This window comes from Ovis aries, chromosome 4, assembly GCF_016772045.2.
Source record: "Ovis aries strain OAR_USU_Benz2616 breed Rambouillet chromosome 4, ARS-UI_Ramb_v3.0, whole genome shotgun sequence".
Taxonomy (NCBI): domain Eukaryota; kingdom Metazoa; phylum Chordata; class Mammalia; order Artiodactyla; family Bovidae; genus Ovis; species Ovis aries.
Genome location: NC_056057.1, coordinates 31419460 through 31443530, shown reverse-complemented (window position 1 = coordinate 31443530; position 24071 = coordinate 31419460). Strand labels below are relative to the sequence as shown.

Genomic DNA, 24071 nt, shown 5'->3' with positions numbered 1-24071 from the left:
CTGCTATAATTCATATTTTTTAGATATGACTTAAAATGCTTTCTAATACAAAGTTCAGCTTTAATGACAGAATTTGAAACCAGAAACGCAAATTTTTTTTGTATCTATAAGACACGACACAGTGACGACAAGCTATGACAAACCCACCCACTAAACTTGCACAGGCAGGAATAACATTTACTTCACTGAAAGCCCCTGCAAGGCCTTTCACATCGTAAGCGGACTAAGAAAGCGATACACTTCAAATTAGTTAGGTTTATACGTTTCTCCCCAAAGAATGCCCCGACAAACATCTCAAAGACAAATTATCTCTATTTAAAGTTCACTGAAACCACAGATCATTTGTCTTTGGGGAAGATCTTTCACGGAATGTGTTGGTTTAATCACCTGATGCCAGCAAGTCATTAATCAGCACGAGAAAGCTCTCATCTAGAACCTGGGCATCTGTCAGCAGGAACGCGGTGGGCATGTTCTTGGCTCCGGTTCTGATGTACAGATTGGCAAGATCTACCTATAAGAAGCAGAGGCCATCACTCACACTGTGTTAACATGCTGGCATGCTGTTGGCGAGGGGTGGGCAGAACTGAGACGCTACAGCGGGATGGCTGGGTGCCGTTCTTTCCCTGTTTATACGTTCTTTCCTCTCGGTAACTCTCTTCTTACAGCGGCAAACATTGTGACATCAGCTCCATTTCCGGCACATAATGCTGAGTGTCACGTTTACAGCTTCAAGGAGCCCAAGATGCAAACAGGCTCCCGACAAACAACTCCCTTCTATTCAAGCAAAAGTGAATTCAGTAATGATTTTGTTAAGCAACGCAGTGAAAAGAAGTTTTTGGCTCATTTTAACAACTATCTACTTCATTGTTTGGTGACTTAGAGTTTACTAGTTTTATTTAGTAATATTGAAAGCAAGTGCTTTGTTGTTTGCTTTAAAATAGCACTTGCCACAAACTCTAAGTACTATTTTGTAAGTACTATTGTGATTCAAAAGCAAAATTTTAAAAAACATGTCAGTGTTTCTTGACTGTACTCCCATCATATTTTCACAATCTGATACAAAGTGGAAAAAAATCTCTATGCACTTAAGATAAAAAAAAAAAGGATCTTTCCCCCCCTCCATCATATTGGTGTATGAATACTGCTGATTATCAGGTATGGTCAGCACAAAAGAAATACACGTTTGTGTAGGCAAGTATTTAATAAAATGTTTTCTGAGCAAGTCTGATAGGCTTATAGGCTTTTACACATATAAATCCTGGTAGCAGTTTACTATTATTAATTCGACAATGAAGGAGAAAGTTAAAGTGTTAATCCTCCAGTCATGTTTGACTCTTTGAGACCCGATCGACTGTAGCCATCAGGCTCCTTTGTCCACGGGGATTCTCCAGGCAAGAATACTGGAGTGGGTTGCCATTTCCTCCTCCAGTGGATCTTCCTGACTCAGGGATCAAGCCGAGGTCTCCTGACCTGCAGGCAGTTTCTTTACTGTCTGAGCCACCAGGGAAGTCCATGAAGGAGAAACAGCCAACAAAATCCTCTGAAGAGCTTACCCGCCTCCATGCTTGACTGGAGCACCTTTATCTTGGGGCAGAAGGAGCACGGGGCCGCCCGTCACCAGACTTACCCGAAGTTCCTGGATCCCAAAGCCTTGGGTCAGAGTGATCTGGAAGACCTCGAGGCTGCAAACGTAAGCTGCCAGGCGCGAAAGGCTCTGCTTGCCACTGCCGCCCACTCCAATCAAGAGCGCATAACCCTGAGGGGACTGCAGGATGCGGCTGATGCGACATCTGGGGAGAGAAAGTACCCCCAACAGATGACATCCAACGAGCCTCAGGGCTATGTGGTTTCATTTTTCAGATATTTAGATACTAAACTCTGATTTTTATTTCAGACATTCAGTCCTTGTTCTTCTGTTTCCCAAACAAAAAGATGCTGCCTGCATCTGCCCCCTTATCACTTGCTAACAAACCATCCTGGCCAATGACATCCAGACTCCCACTGCTATGTTCCTCTCCCCCAAAAGAAGGCAGAAAATGAATACAAGGACTTGCATCAAAGCATCACATTTTCCTGATTAGCAAGAAAGATCCTAATGGCACAGCAGTATCCGTGTATAAGGATATCAAAGGGAAAATGTATTTGTGCCAGAAACTTTGCTATAGAGTTATTTTGGGAAGAACACATTTGTTTACACCAACAAACACCTCACATGCGATTTACTTCATGCATTTTAAACACTTGCCTTTTTTACATGATTCCTATGTCCCTTGCATGAAAGCTTTCCTCGTGCCTTGAACAGTCTAAAACATTCTTGGAAAGTGTTAGAATCCAAGAGATAAATCTCCAGCAAAGTCAACTAAACCCTTTTTCTGTATTATTAAAGAGGTTCTGAATGCATATCCTATTGATATTATTGCTACATCTTACAGCTAGGAATAAGCTGGCTTTAACATGATCAACATAAGCATGTGTTCAGTTGCTTCAGTCATGTCCAACTCTTTGCAACCCCATGGACTATAGCCTACCAGGCTTCTCTGTTCATGGGATTCTCGAATACTGGAGCGGGTTGCCATGCCCTCCTCAAGGGGATCTTCCAAACTCAGGGATGGGACCTGCATCTCCTGCATTACAGGTGGGCTCCTTACTGCTGAGCCACCAGGGAAGCCCCCAATATAAGCATAGGGAAGCCCAAATGCAAAAAAAAAAAAAAAAAAAAGACTGCTGTATTTGCTCTCAGTTGCTTTCTTGAGATGAATTTAAGCCCCGAACAACCCAAACAATCTTTAACACATTTTTTTTTAAAGAGTACTTTTTGAAAGAATTAAGTTGGGATTGCTTATAGTAGGACCAGCACGCACGATCATTTCCTGAAAACCTTCAATAACTGAAAAGACAGGTTATTTTTCCAAGCTCAGCCACCTCATTAAATTTTACTTCACATGACCACACGACAAAACCACCTTGGCAAAGCTGTTAGATTTCTCTAACACTAGTGAAGCCCCAACTTACAAGGCAGGGCTTTCATTTCATTTCAATGTGTGCTTTGAGGTCTGCATCGACAGTCTGTAAGTGGCAAAGTCTCTTTCTACAGTGTTCAAGGGCACACTGAAATCATCTCTGATGTGCAGTAAATCAGTTTCTAGCTCATAATCCCTAATCAAAGCAGCAGCTTTTCCTTTTAGGTCACTGAGAACTCTGTGCTGAAGGATTACAGGGGACAACTCCTCAGCGCCAACAAGACATCTCTTCCACACGAGTCACGGCAGACGGCCAGCGTACATTAACCCAACCAGAAATAGCATGACTAATAACTCACTTATCACCATGCTCAGAGAGTCTAACAGAAGCGTCCTCTGTCTGCTCATCAGAGGACTGTCACTGCAAAGGGATCCATAAAACAACCAATACGTAGGAAGCTTATAATAAAGGATGATAGGGAAGCCTCCCAAGTTTTTCTTAGGCACTTGGGCTCAAGATTTTAAGGAGTGACTCTTCTAAAAATCGAATTCTCCACATTTCTTGGGCCTGTTTGAATTGCTTTCCTCACATACTTCCTTCTCTCTTGACTTATTTCATTACTTTAATCTTTGCCCAAATATCACTTGTTAGAAAAGCCAGGTTTATTAACTGAGTGGCATTCCCCCAGATGCATATACTGAAGCCCTAACCACCAGTACCTGAAAATACAGACTTCTTAGGAAATAGAGTGATTGAAGAAATTGGTTATAATAAGGTCATAGGGGAGTAGGGTGTATCCAATACGACCGGCATCCTTATAAAAAGGAGAAATTTGGATACAGACACACACAAAGGGAGAAAGTCACATAATGGCTGATCTCAGGCTGTCAGAAGACAAGGAACTTCCAGGAGCAAGGAAAGAATTCTGGAGCAGACTCTCCCCAGCACCTTCTGAGGGAGCATGGCCCTTCTGACATCTCGATTTCAGACTTCTTCTTGCCTTCAGAACTGTGGGACAATAAATATCTGTTTTTCTAAACTTCCCAGTTGGCAGTGTTTTGTCTGAGCAGCTCCAGCACATCAGCACAGCCAGTGAGAAATGACAGTTACTGGGAAGCGGGACAGGAAGGGAAGATGCCGTCGACTTCCCACGCAGCAGCAGCAATGGCCAGCTGTTCAGACTACTCAACCAACCCTGTCATTCCCATGCTAAACTCTGACCTGGAACTTCTCACTGCACTTAGAAAGAAATACCACGCCCCCTTTCCTCCGGTTACAAGAAAACACCCTGTACACATGAGGCCTGTGTCCACCTTCCCACCTTGCCATATGCCCTTCTCCCTGCTTCTCCAGGCTGCAGCCACAGGGACCCTCTTTTTGCTTTAGGACATTAGCCTAAGGGCCACATGAAATCTGCTCACACCTAAAGCATTCCTCCTCCAGATCTTTCCATGCTGAGCTCCTGCGTATCATTTCAGTCTCACCTTAAACGTCACCTCCTCACAGAGATATCCAGTCCCTCTTTGGGAATTCACATGTTTATTGCTCAGGATCAATAGATTTTATTCCTCAGCAGGATGTATCACTTTCTGCCATGTTCCTCACTTGCTTATTTATTCATATCCTTATAAGCATCCCATGGGATCACTAAAACATGAGCTCGATTAGAGAAGCAACTGGATTACCTTGCTGACTGCTGTCTCCCCAGTACTTGGGCCATGTCTGACAGCAGATGTCACGGAGGGTTGCACAACCTGTGCAACCCAAGCTAGGCACCCAAGCTAGGAGGCGAGAGCCTGTTCAGGCACACTACCTCAGGAAAGGGGCCTTCTTCTAGTTTCCTGCCCAGAAAACATGCCCTTCCCTTTTTTCTTCCTTAACTTGCACATAAGTACTGAATAGCCTGGCAATGTTTCTGTTTGATACTCAGCAGGCACTCAATGAACATTCTTAACCAAGGAAAATCAGCTTGAGTCCATCCTGTCTCTGCCACTTACAAATTTTTAAGATTTTGAATAAGTCACTTACCTTCCTCTTTCTTCATATTCTTCCCTAAGGCTATGGTAACCTACTCCAGTATTCTTGCCTAGAGAATCCCATGGACAGAGGAGCCTGGCGAGCTGCAGTCCATGGGGTCACACAGAGTCAGACACAACTGAGCCTCAGACACACTCTGAATAGGCTGGCAATGTTCCTGTTGGGCACTCACTTGGCACTCAATAAATATTCTTAACCAAGGAAAATCAGCATGAGTCTGTCCTGTCTCTGCCGCTTATGAACTTTAACTTTCAACAAGTCGCTTACCTTCCTCTTTCTTCATACTCTTCCCTAACAGAGGTACAAGTGAAAGAACATGAAATTATGGTTCTCATGACACTTCAAAAAATAGTAGACCTATGTAAGACATTATTGTGACATAATTCATATAGACACTTAATAGTCTTTTAACGGATCCATGACACCTAAACCTATTATCATTTATATAAAAATTATCTACTATTATACTAAGAATTGTGTTTGACATTCTTGTAATTTGTTGAATGCAAGCTTAGTGACCGTCTCCGAATCAGGCCCATACATTTATAGTTACAGAAGCTAAGGGGATTGGAATGACTTTTTGCAAAAGATAATTTTCTTACCTAACTCAGGTTATCCATTTTCTCTAGCACAGAGTTCAATTTCCTTCCTACACATGTACATTCTTGAGGGCTTCTACAAATTGCCTTTTGCTTATGATATGGTTAAGTGGCTGCACTTACAGGTATGTGACATATTTATGTCATAGAAGAGGGCTGTGTCTTATCTTTTTTATTTTGTGTTCTCAATCAAGTTTTTCTTTTCATTTTTTGAGGTAACATTGGGTTTCAATATTACATAAATTTCATGGAGAAACTTAGTTTTATACTGTATGGCAAACAAGAACTGATAGTTCAAAAAAATCCCAGAAGACAGACAGACAAAAAAAAAAACCAACTGATAGTTCAGAGTGTTCAATAAGATCTACTGAATAACAACTGTGGACACCCAGCCATTTTTACTTTGTGCAAAAGCATCACAGCCCATCAACTCACATATGTTGCATGGCGTCTTCAAATAAAACGAGGTGCATGGCGGCATTGAGCTCATTGTAGTCATCCAGCGCTTCCGTCAGAAATGTCTTCAGCACCTCCCAGTCCTTCACTGGTGTGTAGCATGGGTCTTGGCCGCCATTAGCAAAATGGCAATAGATGAGGGGCTGCTGGAGCAGCACATGGCTATCTACACCCTGCAGGAGGCGGGAGTGAAAAATACGGTCATGTCAATCTCCAGCGATGGGTCATCTGGAGGCAGAGTGACCGGTCCAGGGAAAAGCTTGTAAATCAACCCATGGGTGGATGTCATCTTCCCCTGTACAGATCTGGAATCACAGCTGTTTCAGCAAGGTAATCATATATAAAATTCATTCACATTCTTATCCCATTTCTGCCCAAAAGCCAACAGTGCCAGAGCACATAGTGACCTTTGGAATTCATTTGCTTACTTCAAAGTATTTATTAGCAGTTTCCAGCAGTTTTTTATGAAACAAATCACAGTCCTTTGTTTCTATCAGTTTGTCTCCATAAACACGAGAAGATTCGTGAAGCCACAGGCGTATTAAATCATTTGGACACTTTAAACACTCAGGAGAGGTGAATAAAATTCCCTAAAAGGCAAGAAGAGAAAAAATTAAAAATTCAAAAGGTGATGACATTCCAAGATAATACTTTCTTTTAACATATTCTTTAACTGCATGCTGAATTTAGCAATTTACTGAGTTATAAGAAGGGTTATAAAGAGTATTACATATCAGTAGTTGTAGTCTCTGATAAGCAACATTTAAACAATTAACTATACAGTAAGAAGGATTAAAGAATGGGTCTCCTGCATTGCAGGCAGACACTTTACCAATTGAGCCACCAGGGAAGTCTATTAAAGAATTAACTACCATTATTCACATTTCCAGGAATGAGCTAAGGCTGTATTTCAAGAGTCAGCCCAGGAACTAAATATCTAATCTTAGAACTTGTACCTATTGTCTTCAGGAAAATCAGTTTCTAAAACTAGCTAACATGAAAGTCCTAGGACAGTAATTTTACAGATGAAATATATAAGATCCAGAGTCGACTGTCTGAATGCACACTTTGTGGGTAGTCAAAACATTTTGATTCTCAGTTTGCCACAACACTATTCTTCAATATTTTGGATTTATATAGATCTAGTTCTCATGGGGAGAGTCACCGTATTCTGGGCTCTAGGGACAACACCAAGGGAGTCATACAGAATTAGCTGTAAAAGGCTGAACAACTGTTGGGTGGTGTTGGGTGTAGCCAAGACTCTATATGAATGGTGAGCAGAGAGGTCTCTCAATTCTTGGCCTCCCTTCCCTCCTATGATCAAAAGTCTGCTTTTAAAGACAGTTTAATTGAGCACAGTCTTTCAGGCAAGTGCAAGAAAGATCAAGATGAAAAGGAATGGTCCACATTCGGAAAAAGCTTTTGCCTAATGTGTTTACAGTTTTGAGGCAACTGTGGAGTGATTTAGAAAGCAGGGTTATAAAAGTATAAGAAATAAAAATCACCAAATACAGAGAAGTCTCATGAAGTTTTCATATTCCACCAGTTTACTACTTCTGTCACAAATGAACTTTGAGCCATAAGTAATTCTTCAATTACTTTTACTCTACTGATAGGCCACGTAAGTTGGATATTTTCAAACTTTCAAGGTTTTGAATTCTCTCTTTGGAACTTTCTTTTCAAATCATATACATTCACACTGTCCTTTTACTGGAGAAGTGAGTTAAGTGTCAATGCCAAACCAAAACAGGAATTTAAGAAATTATATTTTCTCTTGATGTATGTTTAAAAATCGTATTACCTACATGGGCTTACCTACCTATTAAAAAAATGAAAATTATCCCTTTTACTTGCACAAAGTGAGACACTCAAATATTTATGTGGAATCAATGAAATAGGGAGCCAAGATTTCCACCTTAGCTTCTATTGCTAAGTCTCTACCAATGTAAGAGGAATTGCTACTTTCATTGATAAAATGGGATTAATAAACCTGCCATACTTCATAAAGCTTATTACAGAAAGAATACATGCTCAAGTATGCAGCATAGTTTTAAACTAAGTTCTATGAATGAACCCAACTGATAACATTTTAGTCAGTGCCCCACTCAAGACACATAAACACAGAGTCATTGAGGTACCTGGAAGACGTTTGACAAGTCTCTCAAATTAAAGAGGTAGTGGAATTTAATGGCCGTGGGTAAAAATGTACGTGCCATCATCTGATGGAATGCGATTGTTGCCTGTATCAAAGTGGGGCCACTCCTGAGAACTGAGGGACCAAATGCTTGCTGCTGGAAATGGAAACTCAGGATCTGGCTGTAGATGGTATTCAGTGCATCCAGCGATGGAAAGTTGAATGCAAACACTGTGAAATGTCTCTGAAAACAAAAACAAACACGAGAGTTGCATAAAATAGAAAACGTAATGGCACTAGTAGATTGGGGCTTCTCTGGTGGCTCAGACGGTAAAGAATCCACTTGCAGGAGACCCAGGCTGGGCTGGGAAGATCCCCTGGAGAGGGGCATGGCAATCCACTCTAGTATTATTGCCTGGGAAATCCAATGGACAGAGGACCCTGGCGGGTCACCGTCCATGGGGTCACAAAGAGTCAGACATGACTGAGCAACTAACACATTCACCTTTACTTTCCAGTAGATTACCAAAACAGGGAGGGGCACTTTATTTTTCATCTCTTCCTGTATCCATACCCACTGTGATGTAACTTAGCAGTACCTTCCAATCTGACTCTCAGAGTGCCCATATGACTCGATAAAGGCAACAGAAGGAGACAGAAGTAACAGGGTGCCGGCCACTGTCAAAGGCTTGTGTTTCCACTAGCCCTCTTAAAGCTCTATCTTTGCAATGAATTCTACATGCCTACCCAAGGATAAGAGACACAAGACACAGAGCCATGTTGTCCCAATTACAATCACTCCAGCCAAAGCCACCCTCAGTAGCTGACAATTGACTGCCCAACATGTGAACAAGCTCAGGTTAGGTCAGCAGTCATCAGCTGAGTCTCCATTGACTACACAAAAGCAAGCAAACAACACTGAGTGTTGTATGGACAGTGGTAGTGGTGGCGATTATTATTTTAAAACTTACATGTGCTCAGAAAACCTGCACATAAGTATTTACTGTAGCTTTATTCCTAATAGCCAAAATCTGGACACAACCATTGCTGTGGTTCATTCACTCAGTTGCGTCTGACTCTTTGTGACCCCATGACCCGGAGCACACTAAACTTCCGTGTCCTTCACCATATCCCAGGGCTTGCTCAAACTCATGTCCAGCTGGTGATGCCATCCAATCGTCTCATCCTCTGTCGCCCCCTTCTCCTCCTGCCCTCAATCTTTCCCAGCATCAGGGTCTTTCCCAATAAGTCAACTCTTCGCATCAGGTGGCCAAAGTACTGGAGCTTCAACTTCAGCATCAGACCTTCCAATGAGTATTTAGGACTGATCTCCTTTAGGATTGACTGGTTTGATCTCCTTGCAGTCTAGGGGACTCTCAAGAGTCTTCTCCAACACCACAGCTAAAAAGCATCAATTCTTCGGTGCTCAGCCTTTTATATGGTCCAACTCTGACATCCAGACATGACTACTGGAAAAACTACAGCTTTGACTAGACGGATCTTTGTCGAAAAAGTAAAGTAAAAGTAAAGTCTCTGCTTTTTACCATTCTGCCTAGGTTTGCCATAGCTTTTCTTCCAAGAGGCAAGCATCTTTTAATTTTATGGCTGCAGTCACTGCCTGCAGTAATTTTGGAGCTCTTTATTTTGAAGAAAATAAAATCTGTCACTGTTTCCCCATATATTTGTCATGAAGTGATGGGACCGAATGCCATGATCTTAGTTTTTTGAATGTTGAGCTTTAAGCCAACTTTTTCACTCTCCTCTTTCACTTTCATCAAGAGGTTCTTTAGTTCCTCTTTGCTTTCTGCAGTAAGTGTGGTGTCATATGCATATCTGAGGTTACTAATATTTCTCCCGGCAATCTTGACTCCAGCTTCTGCTTCATCCAGCCCAGTATTTCACATGATGTCCTCTGCATATAAGTTAAATAAGCAGGGTGACAAGATATAGCCTCGATGTACTCCTTTCCCAATTTGGAATCAGTCTGTAGTTCCATGTCCAGTTCTAACTGTTGCTTCCTGACCTGCATACAGGTTTCTCAAGAGGAAGGTCAGGTGGTCTGCTTTTCCCATCTCTTGAAGAATTTTCCACAATTTGCTGTGATCCACAGAGTCAAAGGCTTTAGAGTAGCCAATGAAGCAGAAGTAGATGTTTTTCTGGAACTCTCTTGCTTTTCATGTGATCCAATGCTGCTGCTGCTGCTAAGTCGCTTCAGTCGTGTCCAACTCTGTGTGACCCCATAGACGGCAGCCCACCAGGCTCCCCCGTCCCTGGGATTCTCCAGGCAAGAACACTGGAGTGGGTTGCCATTTCCTTCTCCATGCATGAAAGTGAAAAGTGAAAGTGAAGTTGCTCAGTCATGTCTGACCCTTAGCGATAGTTGTTGGCAATTTGATCTCTGGTTCCTCTACCTTTTCTAAATCCAGCTTGTACATCTGGAAGCTCTTGGTTCACATACTGTTGAAACCTAGCTTGGAGGATTTTGAGAACTGCTTTGCTAGCATGTGAAATGAGTGCAACTGTGCAGTAGTTTGAGCATTCTTTGGCACTGCCCTTCTTTGGGACTGGAATAAAAACTGACCTTTTCCACTCCTGTGGCCACTGCTGAGCTTTCCAAATTTGCTGGCATATTGAATGCAGCACCTTAGAATTTGAAATAGCTCAGCTGGAATTTCATCATCTCCACTAGCTTTGTTCATAGCTATGCTTCCTAAGGCCCAGCTGACTTTGCATTCCAGGATGTCTGACTCTAGGTGAGTGATCACACCATTGTGGTTTCCAGGTTATTATGATCTTTTTTTGTACAGTTCTTCTATGTGTTCTTGCCACCTCTTCTTAATACCTCCTAAAGCATCCTTAAATAAGTAAATGGATAAACAAACTAGGAACATCCAGACAATGAATATTATTCAGTGATAAAAATAAATGAGATATCAAGACATGAAAAGCCATGGAGGAACCTTAAATGCATATTTAAGCTAACGGGAAGAAGCCAGTCTGAAGAGGCTACATACTATATGATTCTAGCTATAGGACATGCTGGAAAAGGCAACACTATAGAGACAGGAAAAGGATGAATGGTGGCCAGGGATTCGGGGGTAGGGAGGGCTGACTAGGTGGAGCACAGGGGATTTTTAGGATAGTGAACTACTCTGTGTGATACTTTAATAACAGATACCTGTAACTGCACATTTGCCAAAAGCCAGAGGATATGTAACACAAAAAAACGAACCCTGACATAAACTTTACAATTCACTTAATAATTGATAAATATTGGCTCATCAATTGTAATAGAGGCAGCACACTAATGCAAGGTGTTTGTAGATGAGTTACAGGGTGCGAGGAAATATATGGGAACTCTGTACATTCAGCTCATTTTTTTATAAGCCAAAAACTGCCTTAAAAATTATATTAATTAAAATAAGTTTCCATGTTTCACCAAATGTACAATAGAACCATACATCCTAATCTTCACCCCCAAAGCACTAAGAATCAAGATCAACCATGTGTGAGTACTGACACCCTACCTGTAGTCTAGGATTGATGGTGAAACTGCCCACCATTGGATTCATGCAGGCAACATATTGACAGCTGTGGATTTCTTTAAGCATCACTTTCTGTCTGTCATACCTGCAAGACAGAAAACAGAACCTTAAATCCCAAAGTTGAAAATAACAACAAATCCCACCAGTTCATAAAGGACTTCAGCATAAATTGTTTTCTTTGATCTTTATAATCACTCTGTGATGTTGAACTTGTTAGCCTATCGAAGAGATAAAAACTAAAGCTTGGAAAGCTGAAAACTACATGGCTCCTTTGATGCCAGAAGTAACACGTGGACCTAAATCAATAGGTATTATTGCTGCTTATTGATTCACGTGAGTCTGGTTAAAAATACTCATAGCGAGACCAGGGGCTCTCCCCTACTTAACATCAGGGACTGTCAACTGTGATGCCCAGACATTACCAGATGTTTACATCTTACAGAAAATGTCAAGCTTCTCCTAAGTAACTGAGTGTGAGTTAATATATTAAGGACCTTAAGCTTTAACTGGAGAGTTTACATTTCTGAGATACTTTTCAATCCAGTTCTTCCAATGATGCAAAGAAAATCTATTCCATTTAAGATCAGCAATGGGGGAAGCAAACTGAAACCCAAAAAAGTATCACAGAAGATGCTTCTCAGAAGAGGAAGAAACTGGGGTGATTCTATTTAACAAATTTTATCCATAGTAATAATAATTAGATTTCAGGAGAAAATGAAACACAGAGAATCGCTTACCAGTGTCCATAATCAATATGCTGTCGAATCAGAGTGTGGGGCTGGACAGTGCCGTATGAGTCCACTGCAGGCATATTCATGTCATCAATAAAATAAACCAACTTTTTATTTCCTCCTGGACCATAGTTACGACCAGCTTTCTTCTCTAGAGGTTTCTCAAGAATTCCTGAAACCAATATATAATTCTGTCCACCAATCAAATAAAAATGTAAACTTCTGTTTATATATAAATACAAAATAGAACATTAGTTCTTTTTTCTTATTTTTCCTCATCCTCTGCCCGTTTCATCCACTCTGTGGCTTTAGTATCACCTTTCTGCAGGTTAATCCCAGAAACCTGTTTCTGTTCATCTCCTTCTATGTCATACCCTCCTGGAGCTCACCCTGACTCCTTTCCCAGAGTCTGCAGCTGCAGGACTGGGCACACCGGCCATCACACCTGAGACAACACCTTCGCTGCTGACCTTCACACCTTCCCCCCATACCTACCGTCATTCATGAACCACTGCCAGTCCACCCAGAACCAGTCAGTAAGTCCTTCTTTATCTTCCTCGTACTAGAGTCTAGGGACAGTCAAGAATTTCTCGCATCTCTCTTCTCGGGCCATGCAGTACAGAAGTATAAGAGGATACTATATGCAGGCATTATCCTGTGTATACATCAAGTTACATTTCTTCACTTGCCTATCTGACTTGGTGTTGGTATGTTTTTGAGAGGACATCACAAATACAGAAAATCTTGACAGTATGGACCTGAGATGCAGTATCTAGTCACGTGCCTACTCTCTGAATGAAGTATAAATAGCTTGAGGACAAGAACTCTGTCATTTTCATTTCCGTATGCCTCATAACACCGACAGCAAGTAGCTTGTTAAATGAAAATAGGAATGAATGAAGTAAAAAAATATGTAACAAATTAATTAACAAACCCTTCTTCCAAGCAGCATATCTACATTTCCAAATGGTTACTGAACATCAGTTCCCGTTAGCCACTGACAACTGCCTGTTTGGCCAACATCAAATATGCCTGTTCCCAAACTCAATTTTCCATACCTCTTCCCCACTCACGACCCATCACTTCTTTTTAGCCTTCTGTGTTCCTACCAACAGGATTAACACTCCCAATCAGCCAGATGCAAAGGCTGAATTTAACCTTTCCTTCCTGGTCCCTGATTTGCCTAAGCACAGCCTGTAAATGGCACCTCACGTCTCCTCCTTCTGTCTTTCCTTCTAAAGCTCTGGTCCAGGGTACCATTTCATTCAGCTAACACGTTGCTCAAGGAGACTGGTCCCTCCACCACAGACTTCTCCTCTTAAGGTAGAGCCTGTTGTTGTGGCGGTGTTTTAGTCACTAAGTCATGTCCAAATCTTTTGCAAACCCATGGACTGTAGGGTCAGACGCCTCTGTTCATGGAATTTTCCAGGCAAGAATATTGGAGTGGGTTGCCATTTCCTTCTCCAGGGGATCTTCCCGACCCAAGGATTAAATCTGGGTCTCCTGCACTGCACGCAGATTCTTTACCACTGAGCCACCAGGAAAGCCCAAAGTAGAGCCTGCATCTTGTCAACCCCTTGCTCCCCATCAATGGTTCACCACTGCCTACCATATGAAATATGTTCTTTTCCACTTGCACGTTAGCTACAATCTCAGTGACCAGCCATCCCTGGTTGCCTGGGATGATCCCAGTTATGGCACTAAAAGTCCCTTATCTCAGAAACCTTCCCAGTCTTCAGCAAACTAGGCAACTGTGCATTCCACCTGTAACTCCAGCCTACCACTCCAGCCTTTGCCCTATCTTCTACCTGATCACTATGCTTTGATCAACTTAGAGATTCAATTAAATGAATGTGTCCCACAAATTTATCTCTCATGTCTTTGCTTAAGCTGATTCTTCTAGCCTAAGTTCCCGTTTTGCCTATACACCATCCCATCTCAAAGGTCTGAAATCCTTTCTTTAGAGTACACTAGCTCTTTCTATTCCTCATGCTAATAGGCAATGTCTAAATCTATTCATGCTTGCAACCCTTCCAAGAATCAGCAAGCTGAACTTCGGTCAACTATTGAATTGCAGCCCTAATCTTCCATTTACAAGTGATAAAGTGATCCCTTCTTCTGTGTCCACAATGAAAAGCATGTATTATACACAGTGTCTGGGGATAAAGTAGATAAATGATACATATTCACTGAAGAAATGAATGAAAACCTTCCAGGTCAGTTTTTTTTTTAACTTTTCCACTCACAAAGATGAGGAAGACAAACTTGATTAAGAAAGAGATTACAGCACAATCATTCCTGATTTAAGTGATAAGAAAACAGGTGGTTCATCTCTACTGATAGGGCTAAGGAACCGGCAACAATGCACACAACAAAGAGACCATGCTCCGGGCAACAGGTTTCATAAAGGAGGGGACAACAGGAACTGCCGCCCTCACAGGACACAGCCCCACTGCTCTGCTGGACAGTGACAGACACTGCTCTCAGCTCTTTATACTAGTTCTTCTCTACTTCTCACGTCTAGTCTGTTTGCCCTTCCAAACTCAAAATGCCCCAAATCTATGTGGTTCTTTTGATTACACTGATGCATGTATTCAACAGCTAGAAATTATTCTTACAGTTCTAAGATTTAACTAACAACTGGTGGCCTGTCATTTCATCAATACAGTCTGAATGAATTCCCCACTAAATCAACCCCGTGCTTGCAGAGGTAACCAGTACATTCTTCCTTGAGCATATTCTTTTGTCGCTAGGGCTCCACGAAATTGATTAAAGCTAACCAAATGGTTTAGAGGCAAAGCAATGGAACTGCTGATGTAAATTCTTTCTGTTCTATAGAGTAATAACCCAAGTAAAGCCAGGAGGGATGTAAAAAGCCAAAATAACAATATTTAAACGAAGCACATTTAGCCAGAATGGTGAAAAATAAAAATTCATTCTAAGCAAAATGTCTAAGAAAAAGGAATCATCTCTTTGGGCTGCATGTCCTGGCTCTGATAGTATCTGATCTTGTTTCTGGAGTATTAAAGAAGGAACACTTACGCTGCAGTGCTGCTGACGTTGTGTAGTAGTTGAAAGGCACACGGGATACTACATAAGCCTCAGAGAGACCTGCCAGCATGTCACCTACAAAGACTGTTTTTCCTACTCCAGCGTTTCCTACCAGCATCAACGGCTGTCCTTTCTCGAGCAGCAACTCCACAAAATATCGAAGACGAGTTGTCTCTGATGTGTGAACCAGGGCTCTCTGGTGGGGAAAAACAGACAAAATTTTGTACCTACACCAACATATAGTCATTTTAGAACTGAGACCAAATGCATTCTTAGTTCTAGTTGACAGCCAGTAGAAGAGATACCACTTAATGTTTCATTTTGAATGGTTAATTCAGACACCACAGCTTGAGAAAAGAAACTGGGTAGTGTCGTCAAAATGCCATAGCAGAAGGAACTGATTTATTTTTTCCAATTAAGAGCTAGCACCCAAGGCTTCCTACCATGGAAATACCTATACTCTGCCTAACCTTGGGCATGCCTAAGTGAATGCTTAAGAAACTGCCCACCAATCTTTAGGACATGATGAAACATGTGAAAGGCCAAGATATGTATAAACAAAAATTGGTAGCAATTTCTTCACCCAGTAAGATTAATGATTGATGTGCAAAATGATTAGGCACAATTCACTCTAAAGGAGTTCAGTGCAAGGAGAGACCAGCTTGGAAGAAACAAACATTACGCGAAATATTCACAAGTCCAAAGCATGGGTGGTACTTATTGTACATTGTTCTGTTAAAAATTTTTATAGCAAAGCTTCTGTTGTGAAAATTAGTTATTTATTTATATACTAGATTGTTTTATGAAAAAATTGAGGTGGCTTACAGAAATACAATAAAAAGAATACAAATAAATAAAAAGCCAACTGAGGGAATAGAAACGAATACACTGTGTGAGCTCAGGGAAAGGGGAAGCAGATGTAGACACACTGGAAAGAGAAGCCTACCCGGGGACTAAGGAGAGCTGAAAAGGTCTTACGCTGGGGAGGGGGCAGATTAAAAAGGGGATTTAAAAAAACTATTTGCAGGATTTATACAGCTCGTAAGAAAAACACACAAACTCTGTAATGGATAAAGTTCTTCCCTGCATGGTTCACATACACTGACCACAGATCAGTATTTTATAGACCATTCAAGATCAAATTCGTGATAATGAGCATTCATTCTAGAACTTCACCTGAATTCAGTGCCCCTCTCAGGACCTGTTGAAAGACACAGACTCTTTTGTGCTACACTGAACAGTCCCAGATGACTTTAAAATCACCACTGAATTCTGTAACATGTTTTTTTCCTGTCTTGTTGCTAGATGTCGCATTTGCTATTTAATTGGCTATTAATATTGGATCTTTTCTCCACACGTTAATATCGATAATTAATACCTACTGAGAGCTGAGTATGTGAGAGGTACTATGCTGAGCCGTTTACACGTGTTATATCATATGATACTCATACCAAACCTAGGAGGAGAGTTTTGTTATCATTTACATTTCAGAGATGATGGAGCTAAAGCTTAGAGAACATTAACAAATTGGCCAGAAGCATACGTGGTGGTACTTGGATTTAAACCCAATCTGTCTAGAGCCTGAGTCCTATCTTACCTACTACACAGAATGCTCCTCAGAGCACGGACCATACACACATTAGCTGATGTCCAAGTACTCCATTTCTCCATATATAAAAAGGCTAGTAACAGTCCTTTCTAAAAGAGAATTACAAGATTGTCGGAAGGATTAATCTATGGAAATAAAGCATTTAGAAAAGGGCCTGACATATTATAATGTCATGTTAGTATTTGCTATTATTATCGACTCAACATGGTTTTCCTCTAACATGTTAAGAAGCTTTTAATCAAAACCACATTTGGTGCAATTGTGTATAAAGTAAGACTAGGAGGTCCTGACAGGTTCTCCATTGAATAAAATACATCCCTGATAAGGTGCATCAACCTTGTGATATCACTTTTTGTGTGTTTCTTTTGGTTAACTACAAGTCCTCAGCTTTCAGCTAGCTGGATAATATCGTTAGGTGGCTGAGGTCTAGACAGGCTGAGCTAAAACAGAGATGTTAAAATCTATAAAGCGGATGGAGCAGACTTTCATAATTAAGGTAACCTCATCACCTGGCCTGAGACTAGGGTAGGGGCAGCACATGGCCCCTGGAGAAATGGATGCAGAAGGAAGTCTGCTCTGGGGCTTCTGGAAAAAGTTTCTACCCACTTAGTAAAAAGTACAGAAGCCTTCTTTCTCCATGTCTTGCTTCCTTCTAACTCCTGGGACCTCTAGAGTTATCTTGGATTGAGGAGATAACAGTCTTTAAACAAGGCCAGTGCTAAGGCAGGAAGATCCGAATCCGTAGTGTTATCACCAAGTCACAGAACTCATCAGTTTCAGGGCCTTCCTACCTCTGAGTTTCTTGTTTGCAAAATGATGAGTTTCCTCATGGTTATAGGATGAATTGTGTCCTCCCAAAATTCAACTATTGAAGCTCTAACCCCAGTAGCTCAGAAATGTGACTGTATTTGGAGATAAGGTCTTTAAAGAGATGATTAAGTGAGGCCTACCTAATCCAATCCAGGTGGTGTTCTTGTCCAAGGAGGAAACTTGAACACACTTCAGGATGGTGTCCAGGGAATGTGTGTACACACAGAAAGGATCATAGGGGGCACAGCAAGAGGAGACCATCTCAAGCCAAGGACAGAGGCTGCAGGGGAAACCAAATCTTAGCCTGAGAAAGATGAATTTCTGACGTTTAAGCCACCAATTCTGTGGCAGTTTGTTAGGGTGTCTTAAGCATGCTGATACAGAGTGGGCTCCAAATTCAAAGTGACTGGTATAAAGGAAAATGTGAATACACAGAATACACATGGGAAAATGCTATCACGTGAGGATCTGACTAATGCCGCCTCAAAGCAAGGACACCAAGACTGCCAGTGGAGCTCCAGAATCCAGGAGAGATTCCTCAGAAGGAACCAACCCCGTCAACACCTCTATTTTCAGCTTCTAGCCTCCAAAACTGTGAGACAACACATTTCTGTTGTTGAAGCCACATCTGTGGTACTTTGTTACCTCAGTTCCAGGAAATTCATACATTGAATTTTCTTTTATTTCACAGTAACTGCCTCCTAATTAGTGTGGCAATCACCTATATGCATTTTATAGGGCACGACTTGAAATAATAAGTTCCAAAGCCAATCGATATGAGGTGATTTTGAGAAAGAAATATAATGAAAAGCAAAACAGATTGAAGAAGAATTAGAAAATGGTTAAAAGATAACTTGACATACAAAACTGTAGGAAAATTTATAAAAAGAAACAGTTAAGAAAACAATAAAGATTCATTTAGATTTGTGAGTTGCCTTGTGAAATTGAAATATACATCTTTGAATAGGAAGATGAAACATTCATTTTATGGCTTCAGGTTTGGAAAGAAGTTCTATGTGAAAAGTACTGCTTAAGAAATGTAAAGTAAGGTCAGAAATAAGACTCACTGAACCTCACTGAACTAATAAAAACATGCCTTCAATTTTTATAAAATCACACAATTTCTAGGAAAATCTAAAGAAAGCTGTTACCACAGAATTAAGTTGAAATGAAAAAAAGAAATTGTAGAAATATAATCATCTTCCTAGTCATTCCTATAACAGATTCTTCTTTCCAAGGAATTATGTTATATGCTGACCATACCAACAGGAAATCATCCATCAGGCAGGAAAAGAAAGATGGCATAAAAACAAATGAGGCTCAAGCCAGCATCATGTGGTTGAAGATCATGGTGTTCCCCACACCTACCTGCAAAGGTATTTCTGGATCCATAGTAAATTGGGGGATTTTATCAGCCCAAGGCAAAAATTTCTTACTTTTGTGGTCCAGGTAATAATCAAAAATTGTTCCCTGGGATGGAAACTTCACTGCTTTCATCTCTTTATGCCACCACTGACTGAATTCAGCTTGACAACCGGAAAGCTACGGAGAACAAGAGAAATTCTTCTTGCAGACTTACAGGTAATTTTGAACACATACAAAGCCACTGCAAGTGCAGCTGATCACACAGTGTTTCCAGCAAACAGTTCACAATTACAAACGGGACTGAATAACCGACAAAAGAAAAATAAATAATTAGAAGGAGGTTATAATGAATGACAATACCACTGAGGCTGAAAGCTGTAACTGCCATACGTGCATCAGGTACAAATTTTTGACAGTAATTATTAACTTAAAAAAGCAAGGTAAGTTTAGGTGAACCTTAGATGACTCTGAGGTTATTCAGTTTAATAACAAGCTATCACACAGGTCATCCTGCTCTAAGACAGTGGTTAGCAAACACTAGTGTTTATTTCTACCAACGTCTCCCTCAGTTGATAGTAAAATGGGGAAAGTGGGAACAAATGAATACTTCAAAAAACTAGTAACATTATTGACTTAGACACTGTTCTTTATCTGAGCTTATAGCCTTCGTAGAACTTTGGGTGTTAAAAATATCCTTTCCTTTATAAAGCTGTGGTGATAATAAATGATCATTTAAAAATAAATGCCCTTATTCAGAAAAACAAACAGTTGGTAACCCTATTTCATTCCTTCAAATCATTAATGAAATTTTGTTGGTCTTTGAAATTTGACATCTGAGAAGCTCTGCCACGAGGGAAGGGAAAGAACGGACTTGGTTTTCAACTCAGTAGTTGAGCTGAAACTCCACAGATTCCTGTCCTGTCAGAGAATCTTCCAGAAAAGACAATGGAGTAGGAAACAGGTTCTCCTTGCTAGAAGGCGCCTGTTTCTACGATGGCAGGTAGAAGCCCTCTGCTGCTAGATCAGCAGTTAGAAAATGGAGACGGGGAAATTCCAACTGTGTGCTAGCAACTAACAGCCCCTCCGGTACCTATGGGATGACCAGACAAAGCTTCGGAGCTCTCTAAAAACACCGTGTGTGTTCACCGCATTCACCAACCTTACATGTATCCAAAACTTCAACTCCCATTTTGCTCCAGGGAAATTCTTCAAGTTACTTTTACTTTGGTGTCTTTATGTCCATGGAATACAGCCCACTTTTTGTGTCAGGCTGATCAGACACATGAGTAGAGATGGATAGGATGGCTGGAGGGTAGGAGGGTGCAGTTAGGGCTGAGAGATGTGGTCAGCCTTAGCAGGGAGAGCTGATCCCACCAACCTTCCCAACAAGCGGAGCTCATATTCCTACAGACCACTACTCACATATTTAGATCCGTTTCCGTTATCTTCAGATTGGCGTCATAGGATTTTTTCTTTTTAATCATCCTATAGAAGTTGGTCAGAAACCAAGTTCATTCAAAAAAAAAAAATTCCTTATCTGGTACCATTCTTTGTAGGCAGGATGCACATGAGATTTCTACTTTACAATAAAATTTGCTTCACCTAACCACAATGTCAGCAGAGTCATTTTGATGACAAGTCTTTGATCATTCATTCACTCACTAAAATGCATTTGTTCCCGAAGTGGGGAAGAAAACAAACAGGGTTTCTGCCCTCACAGAGCTTATGGGGGAAATGAAGGGGAAGTATGGTGAAGGAACACAGAAATAAATAAATAGGTATCTTGAAAGCCAACTTTGCTGGAAGTGAGAGTAATGAGGGCATCTCTTTTAACTGGATGTACAGTGAATCATCTCTGAGAACAGGCACCAATTAAGGAGCAGAACATTCCAGGAAGAAGTCAACAAGTGCAAAGATCTTATCATAGGAAAGAACCTGCATTCCAGAAACTGGCCAGTGCAGCTGGAGGGGAGGGAGCAGCTGAGGAAAAAGTAGGGAGAGACAGTCTGGGCCAAAGCCAAAGGCCTTGTAAATGAAATTTTAAAATTTTATCTTAAAAGCAATAGGAATCCATTAAAGTGTTGTAAATTCTGGAGTGTATCATATAATCCAATTTACATTAAAGAAACCACTCTGGCTGCTGAGCGCATAATGGATGATAGGGCAAGTACAGAAGCAGAAAGACCAGTGAGGGGATTACTTCAGAAGTCAAGTGGGGAATGATAGCAGCTGTTTATAGGAGGCTCTGGGAGGGATGACAGGGACCAATTTTGGAAGGTGTTTGCAACAGCTGGGGTTAAGAACACAGGTCTGAGTCAGTCAGCTACAGTCTGAAGTTGCCTCAGACATTAGCCACGTGTCTCCAAGGAGGCTAACTTATCTAAGTTTCAGTTCCTTTTTTTGTAAAAGAAGAATAGCTATAACTATATAGACAGGATAATTTTTAAGATTCAATAAGCTAGCCTATTAGAAACCCTAAACTCTTTCCCTGACATATATACATAGAAGGCACCCAACTCTGATGACTAAATGGCTATTCCTAAGACTATTTCTTGGATCTGCTTCATTCATGTTTCCAGCTTCATAATCTCTCTTTTGAATGCTGTGTAGTTAAAGAAGTTTTGAAAATTTAAAGATGATGATGTCGAATACTAATTGCGGAGAGTGTCTGGGACAGGAAGGGGACCACATGATGCTCAGCTCCTGGTTTGACTAGCTGGCTTGGAAGGCTGCCAAGTCTGGAAATGGCAAAGATGAAAAGAGGGTCAAGTTGGGAGGAAAGTGAGCCGTCATGATGAGGAGCAGAAAAATCTCAGTTGTCAACATCCTTCTCATGCAATTTTACTTGGTTGTACAGCCCTGGAAAAGGAAACACTCTGTGGAGAACATTGGAAAAAAGACAAAAGTCATGAGGTTTGGGGGTAGACAAGAATACTCTGCATGTGGCCTCCATGGAGAAGAATCCATATGTGTAAATTCTGCCTTTGAGATAAACCATGTGAAGCCACATAACACTCTTAACTCAGGCAAGAGAGGCTATTATTCTTTAGAAAAAGCACTTGGAGATTACTGAAGAAATGTGGGTTCTGAGAAGGGTCAAAATGAGACTTAGGAGGCCAAGTGAATGCCAAATTCATTTACGGATATAAAGTACAGTAACTTAGTGACAAGTAGCAGAACTGGCCCACAGGTCATAGCAACCATGGATTCTAGAACCTACTGTGACTAAACCAACAAATTTGGGTTACTCTTGGCGGTAATACCTTCTGTTTTTAATTCCCAAACATGGCCCACTGGAGAAGGGAATGGCAAACCACTTTAGCATTCTTACCTTGAGAGCCCCATGAACAACAAGAAAAGGCAAAAAGAAAGGACACTGAAAGATGAATTCCCCAGGCTGGTAGGTGTCCAACATGCTACCGGAAAAGAGCGGAGCAATAGTTCCAAAAGAAATGAAGAGGCAGAAGCGAAAGCGAAACAATGCCCAGTTGTGGATATGACTGGAGTTGAAAGTAAAATATTGTAAAGAACAATATTGCATAGTAACCTGAAATGTTAGGTCCATGAATCAAGGTAAATTGGAAGTAGCCAAACAGGAGATGGCAAGAGTGAACACTGACATTTTAGGAATCAGTGAAATAAAATGGACAGGAATGGGTGAATTTAATTCATATAACCGTTATATCTACTATCGTGGACAATAATCCCTTAGAAGAAATGAAGTAGCCCTCATAGTCAACAAAACAGTCTGAAATGTGATCTCAAAAATGACAGAATAATCTTGGTTTGTTTCCAAGGCAAACCATTCAACATCACAGTAATACAAGTGTATGCCCCAACCAGTAATGCTGAAGAAGATGAAGTTGAATGGTTCTCTGAGGATCTACAAGACTTTCTAGAACTAATTGTGAGAAAAAAACAAACAAACAAAAAAAAAACCATGTCATTTTCATCATAGGGGGCTGGAATGAAAAAGTAGGAAGTCAAGAGATATTTGGAGGAACAGACAAGTTTAGCCTTGGAGTACAAAATGAAGCAGGGCAAACGCTAACAGAGTTTTGCCAAGAGAACGCACTGGTCATAGCAAACGCTCTCCTCCAACAAAACAAGGGACACCTCTACACATGGACATCACCAGATGGTCAATACTGAGATCAGATTGGTTTTATTCTTTGCAGCCAAAGATGGAGAAGCTCTACACAGTAAGCAAAAACAAGACCAGGAGCTGACTGTGGCTCAGATCATGAACTCCTTATTGCAAAATTCAGACCACTAGGCCATTTAGGTATGACCTAAATCAAATCCCTTATGATTATACAGTGGAAGTGACAAATATTTTCAAGGGATTAGATCTAACAAAGAGTGCCTGAAGAACTATGCATGGAGGTTCATAACACTGAACCGGAGGCGATGATCAAAACCATCCCCAAGAAAAAGAAATGCAAAAAGGCAAAATGGTTGTCTGAGGAGACCTTATAAATAGCTGGGAAAAGAAGAGAAGCAAAAGGCAATGGTAAAAAGGAAATATACCCATGTAAATGCAGAGTTCCAAAGAATAGCAAGGAGAGATAAGAAAGCCTTCCTCAGTGATCAGTGCAAAGAAATAGAGGGAAACAACAGAATGGAAAAGACCAGAGATACCTTTAAGAAAATTAGAGATACCAAGGCAAAATTTCATGTTAAGATGGGCACAATAAAGGACAGAAACAGTATGGACTTAACAGAAGCAGAAGACATTAAGAAGAGGTGGCAAGAATACACAGAAGAACCGTA

General features: G+C 40.9%; 1 protein-coding gene across 1 annotated transcript in view; it reads right to left on the bottom strand.

The window, feature by feature from the left end:
- The window catches only part of DNAH11 (dynein axonemal heavy chain 11), a 356503-nt gene that overhangs the window by 165029 nt on the left and 167403 nt on the right, over positions 1 to 24071 (bottom strand). The window contains exons 45-53 of the mRNA XM_060414536.1: positions 19302 to 19475; positions 15506 to 15710; positions 12470 to 12635; positions 11715 to 11817; positions 8192 to 8431; positions 6482 to 6643; positions 6033 to 6226; positions 1628 to 1790; positions 388 to 511 (exon numbers count right to left, since the gene is read on the bottom strand). Of these exons, the coding sequence (XP_060270519.1) occupies positions 388 to 511; positions 1628 to 1790; positions 6033 to 6226; positions 6482 to 6643; positions 8192 to 8431; positions 11715 to 11817; positions 12470 to 12635; positions 15506 to 15710; positions 19302 to 19475 (1531 nt within the window). The remainder of the gene's footprint in view (positions 1 to 387; positions 512 to 1627; positions 1791 to 6032; positions 6227 to 6481; positions 6644 to 8191; positions 8432 to 11714; positions 11818 to 12469; positions 12636 to 15505; positions 15711 to 19301; positions 19476 to 24071) is intronic.